General features: G+C 46.2%; 1 protein-coding gene across 8 annotated transcripts in view; it reads right to left on the bottom strand.

Moving 5' to 3' along the window:
- Window positions 1-6,159, bottom strand: part of klhl17 (kelch-like family member 17) — a 110,017-nt gene that overhangs the window by 62,561 nt on the left and 41,297 nt on the right. For all 8 annotated transcript variants that reach the window (XM_072477957.1, XM_072477958.1, XM_072477959.1 and 5 more), the window contains one exon: window positions 4,968-5,081. In XM_072477957.1, coding sequence (XP_072334058.1) covers window positions 4,968-5,081 — 114 coding nt within the window. The remainder of the gene's footprint in view (window positions 1-4,967; window positions 5,082-6,159) is intronic.

Below are 6,159 nucleotides of genomic sequence, written 5' to 3'. Positions count from 1 at the left end.
AAGCCATCTCCAAGCTTGCAGCAGCAGTGTGACTAGTATGACTCTAATCTGATGGGCTGCATTGACTCAATGCTCAGGTCACCCGTGTTGTGTCTCTTTCCTGCTTTACGCGGGCTGTTGAGTAAACATCTATTTGGGCAGCATGGTAGCTCAGTGGTTAGCACTGTTGTCCCATAGCACCAGGATTCGATTCCCGGCTTGGGTCACTGTCTGTGCGGAGTCTGCACGTTCTCCCCGTGCCTGCGTGGGTTTCCTCCGGGTGCTCCGGTTTCCTCCCACAAGTCCCGAAAGACGTGCTGTTAGGTGAACTGGACATTCCGAATTCTCCCTCAGTGTACCCGTACAGGTGCCGGAATGTGGCGACTAGGGGCTCTTCACAGTAACTTTATTGCAGTGTTAATGTAAGCCTACTTGTGACAATAAAAAATATTATTATTGAAAACAGCGAAAAGGTTACTGGTATCATCCACGAGTCCATTTTGCTTGAATGTTTTAATCTGGGCTGGCATACATTTCCAGCTTTCCAAGTCCAGGCATGTGTAAATACTGCAGGGAGGGTTCCAGTTTATCTTGTGCTCTTGTCAATAATTCCCCTAGGTCAGGAACACGGTGTGGGAATCTAACAGGTTCCCTCCCATTAGGACCCATTAGACCACACTCCCAGATACACATTCACTGCCCATGTCCCATCCAATCTTGTTGATCTTTCAAATGGAGTTTGCATACTTTATTTCCCCTCCGTAGCTTTCCCCCCCCATATATTTTATACTAACTTTATTAAAACGCATCCGGCATCTGGTCAGAACAGAAGCCAAAATTGCTTCTGACTCTTGTACGACCTCGCCACTCAAACCTTACAGCAACTTGTGAAAGAGCACCCCTGTTTGTGCTATCTTCAGCTGGTAGAGCCAAGTTATAGGATCCAGGCCCACAGGAAAGAATGGGGGGTCTTATCTAGACCTGGATTTACTGATTCAACAGCCAGTGAGGAAGCATCACTTCAGGCGGATAGCCTAATTTGTTTTCAATTCTTCACTGAATTATGCACACCGTGACGCTAATTTAACTAACAAGAAAATTCTCATCTTGAAACAGGATATGGCAACACGGTTTGACAGGGATATCCAGGCTAGGATGTATGAAGAATTTCTGGAGGGGAGACAAATGCGGACATTCTCCTGGCCCGATATGTTAGCAGTGGAATTATCCCATTTGAAAGGAATAGGGCAACAGCTGCCGTAAAATAACAGAGAAATGTCGCAATGCGTTATCAATCCACACACTAACGGTGCCAACAGGAATTGATGTTCTTATATTACATGTGCTGCAGTTCAGGGAGAAGCACATCATAATGACCTTTCGCCCTCAGCTTCATGAAAAATTAGCAAGTGCTCACTTTTCTCCCTAATTAATAATCCACGAACAATGTTGGCTCAGTGCACAGCCTGAACAACACACTTTCACAGCCTATGATTTTGCTGGCGGGTTAATTACTGTGGAGGATGGGGAATCTCCCAAATTCCATTAAAAATGGGATTGTCCCCACCTCGCGCACGCTGTACTGTATTATGCTGCAAGGGTGTCATCTTTTTAAAAAAATAAATTTAGAGTACCCAATTACTTTTTGCAATTAAGGGGCAATTTAGCGTGGTCAATCCACCTAACCTGCACATCTTTGGGTTGTGGGGGCGAAACCCACGCAGACACGGGGAGAACGTGCAAACTCCACACGGACAGTGACCCAGGGCCGGGATTCAAACCCAGGTTCTCAGTGCCCTGAGGCAGCAATGCTAACCACTGCCCCACCGTGCTGCCCCTCAAGGGCGTCATCTCAAAGCTGCGGCCTGGCCATTCACTGCATAGAATGCACAGGACAAGAAGCACGCCATTCAGCCCGACTGCTAGCGTCAGTACTCCACACAAGCCTTCCCCCCCCCCCCATTCTTCACCTCATCCCTATCAGCATATTCTTCCAGTTCTTTCTCCCTCATGTTTAGCTCGTTTCGCCTGACGTGGATCAATGCTGTTCACCTCAACTACCTTTTGTGACAGCAAATTGCACATTTTAATAATAATCTTTACTTACTGTCACGAGTAGGCTAACACCAACACTGCAGTGAAGTTACGGTGAAAAGCCCCTAGTCGCCACATTCCGGCGTCTGTTCAGGTACACAGAGGGAGAATTCAGAATGTCCAATTCGCCTACCAAGCACGTCTTTCATCACAAGGATTGAGGTCAGGAAACAATTCTTTGCCCAAAGAGTGGGGGAAATCTGGAACCCTCTTCCCGATGTTGGGACGGTTAATTGGAGTTGTGGTGACGGAGTTTGAATGAAGTTTGTTAGTTAATGTCATTCAGGTGCTGAGAGTTAAAGGCAGGTAGGCACGGTTGAGCTATGGTCTAATTAAAAGGCCTCACAGGTTCAAGGGGCTATCCCTGTCCCTATGGTTGTGTTCAGAACTATTAAAAACTTCCAAGAGGTTACAAAACAGAAAATGCAGCTGACACCGCGGTATTGCTGCTCAGTCCAAAACGTCATCAGGGACTCCTTTCGTTGGTGACTTATTGCATATGTAACGATGAAGATCTCGCTTTTTCTATTGTGAAAAAGAACAAGACAAACTCTTGTCATTCCATCAGACCCACATCTTCCCGTACACCCTCCCCATCCTCAAGTATCTAACCACCAGAGAGAGAGAGCTCTCCATGTACTCCAGTTGATCCCCAAAGATTACCATGCAAGACTCTAGAAAATTCATCCAGGCTGGGTCTTGTACAAGTCATTGGGGTTTGGAGTATTATTTTAGGTACTCCGTTGTAAAGGGAGGGGGTGTGATTTATTGAGAAAGATTTACCAAAATGAACAGAGTTGGAGTCACGTAGAAGAGTATGAAAAATCAAAGCTTTTGGAGCAAGGGGCTTTAAGAGAGGACCCCCTCCCCCCCAAAAAGAGGTTTTCAAAATTTGGAAAGTCTATTTTCCAAGGGATAAACCGTGAAAGTGAAAGCAAAATGCTGCAGTTGCTGGAAACCTGAAATGAAGCAGAAAACTCTGTAAGAACTCAGCAGATCTGGGCAGAGAGAAACACAGTTAGCGTTTCGAGTCCGTGGGACTCTTCCACAGAAAATAGTGAGGTAGAGAGAGGTTGAGATACGAGGAGCTGAGTGCTTATTTATTGTCAGAGTAAATGGGGAAGTTAGAAGAATGTTTGCATACTGAAGAACAGGTTATTGCAAATGGTTATAGACGCGGAGAATATGGCATCTATCGACCCCTGTCCAGGATACCTGTAGTCTAATTGGGGTCTATGCGCACGTTACCTAATTCTCAGGGGTTTTCCTCCCCTCCTCATTATTCTTTTCGCAAAGCACAGAAACAATGAAATTCCAACAGCTAAGTTCATTATTTCAGAATATGGTTCGTGCGCATTTCAACTCTCTGTAAATAGCAGCAGCTAGTTCCAAATCCTTTTAACGGTACAATACCGAACTACACGCATCGTGCCATTAGCCTAGCACGGGCTACACAGAGATGGTCTTTCATCTCCGAGGTGTTCCTATCCAGTAGATGAACACTCCCTTCATCTGTCTCTCGTAGCTGTAAGGGTTCTATTTTAAACCGAGTGGGGCCAGTCCACATCCAGATCCCAGCACCGGACAGACACCAATTTAGCAGTTGCTCAAACCCGGGCTTCCATCGCGGAATCATCTGCAAAGGGAGTGAGGGTCAGGATTGTCTATACTAACCAGATTTCTCTTCAATAATTAGCAATGCCCCAGAGGCCATATTGCAGCTGGCAGATTCAACAGAAACAGGCAATTTATCCAGTAGACCTAGTCGACTCAGGCAAAATAATACCATGTACAGAGAGAGCTGTCCTTATCCTCAACACTATTTGACCTTCGACCCCAATTTTACCAATTTGCATGATGGACATTTAGAATTTACAGTGCAGTAAGAGGCCATTCGGCCCATCGCGTCTGCACTGGCCCTTGGAAAGAGCACGCTACTTAAGCCCACGCTTCCACCCTATCCCCGTAACCCAGTAATACCATCAAATCTTTTGGACACTAAGGGCAATTTAGCATGGCCGATCTGTGGTGTTGGGTGCTCTGAGGTACAGATGAACCAACACGGTTGCAATTGGTACAACGCTGTTTTATTCCAACTTGCTATTTACAGATTTGTCTTGATACTCTGCACGTGGTGACTCCCTGAGTGTGTTGTTAATCTGGTCCTGTCCTTGTCCTGGTCTCTAGATGGACTGGCCACCAGGTGTCGTGTTTCTTGTCTTATACTGTCTCTGTCCTTGTCTGTGATTGGCTGTCATGTTATGTGTGCTAATTTGTCTGTTGGTCTGTCTATCATGATGTGTGTGTTTGAATATCATGACACGATCCACCTAACCTGCACATCTTTGGACTGTGGGAGGAAACCGGAGCCCCCGGAGGAAGTGCAAACTCCACACAGACACGGGGAGGATGTGCAGACTCCGCACAGTCACCAGAGGCCGAAATTGAACCCGGCTCCATGGAGCTGTGAGGCTGAGATGTTTTAGCGCCCGGTACCCATGAGCCTGTTATCCCATCGGCAATGAGTCGGACTAAGACTCAAGTCCCTGAATTGAAGGAACAATGGCCTAATAATCCACTGCCTTGTAGCGAAGAGCCAAACTCAAAAGCATTCAAAAGAAAAGCCTAACCAGCTTGGCTCCACCCACCAGACTTACTGACAACACTCAAAAAACAATAGCGGATTCTCAAATCATCCTTTTAGTGACTTGCAGGGGTGGGTGCAGTTCAGTGGGAAAAGGTTTCAGCTCATGGTCACTCGCTAACTTGCACAAACAAGCCCACTTCAAATTTAACATAACATTAATACAAGCAAGTCATAAATCATCTTCGCTGATGCTGAAGCAACCAAACACACAATGCTACAGCTTCCTTGAAAGGTTAGTAACACTCACCATTCTCACATAGTTTAGACTCAACCTTCCAGAAGTTTCTTTGGTGAAAGATACGCCTAAAGTCCAGAGAGATCTTGGATTGGCCGAGTTAAGATTCAGTGAAGTGAGAGAAATCTGAAAAGAAGAGAAGCGAATAGTGCAGCTTTAAAAACAGGGGGCAATCTGAAGGAAGTCACAAACACGATGATTATGGTCCAACTTTTTAAATCGCATTATGCAACAATAAAAGTTCATTTCTTTCTGTGCGTTTTGAAAAAAATTCACACCTCTTAAGCCAAGATTAAACATCCTGATGCTGTTAAAAATGCAAACATGTTAATATATAACACACCGTTCTGCAAACAGTGAATACTTTGCAAACCAAACAACAAATAGTTAGTCCAACATAAAAAGTATCAGTTCCGGTTGTTTGGCAAGGGAACAGTGCTGCCTTTTCATAGAATTTTGTTATCATAGAATTTACAGTGCAGAAGGAGGCCATTCGGCCCATCGAGTCTGCACCGGCTCTTGGAAAGAGCACCCTACCCAAGGTCAACACCTCCGCCCTATCCCCATAACCCAGTAACCCCACCCAACACTAAGGGCAATTTTGGACACTAAGGGCAATTTATCATGGCCAATCTACCTAACCTGCACATCTTTGGACTGTGGGAGGAAACCGGAGCACCCGGAGGAAACCCCGGTAGAAAGTTAGAGGAATGGCAGGGAAGGGAGTACAATGTTCCTCCTGCAGGATGTTTGAGGTGAGGGATGCAGTTAGTGTCCCTGCTGATTTTACCTGCAGGAAGTGCTGCCATCTCCAGCTCCTCCAAGACCGAGTTAGGGAACTGGAGCTGGAGTTGGAAGAACTTCGGATCATTCGGGAGGCAGAAGGGGTCATAGATAGCAGCTTCAGGGAATTAGTTACACCAAAGATTGGAGATAGGTGGGTAACTGTAAGAGGGACTGGGAAAAAACCGTCAGTGCAGGGATCCCCTGCGGTCGTTCCCCTGAGAAACAAGTATACCGCTTTGGATACTTGTGGGGGGGACGACTTACCAGGGGTAAGCCATGGGGTACGGGCCTCTGGCACGGAGTCTGTCCCTGTTGCTCAGAAGGGAAGGGGGGAGAGGAGCAGAGCATTAGTAATTGGGGACTCTATAGTCAGGGGCACAGATAGGAGATTTTGTGGGAGCGTGAGAGACTCACGTTT

The sequence above is a fragment of the Scyliorhinus torazame genome, chromosome 16 (assembly GCF_047496885.1).
Source record: "Scyliorhinus torazame isolate Kashiwa2021f chromosome 16, sScyTor2.1, whole genome shotgun sequence".
In the NCBI taxonomy this organism is placed as follows: Eukaryota; Metazoa; Chordata; class Chondrichthyes; order Carcharhiniformes; family Scyliorhinidae; genus Scyliorhinus; species Scyliorhinus torazame.
The sequence above is the reverse complement of the archived record's forward strand: the minus strand, read 5'-3'. Positions and strand labels throughout refer to the sequence as shown.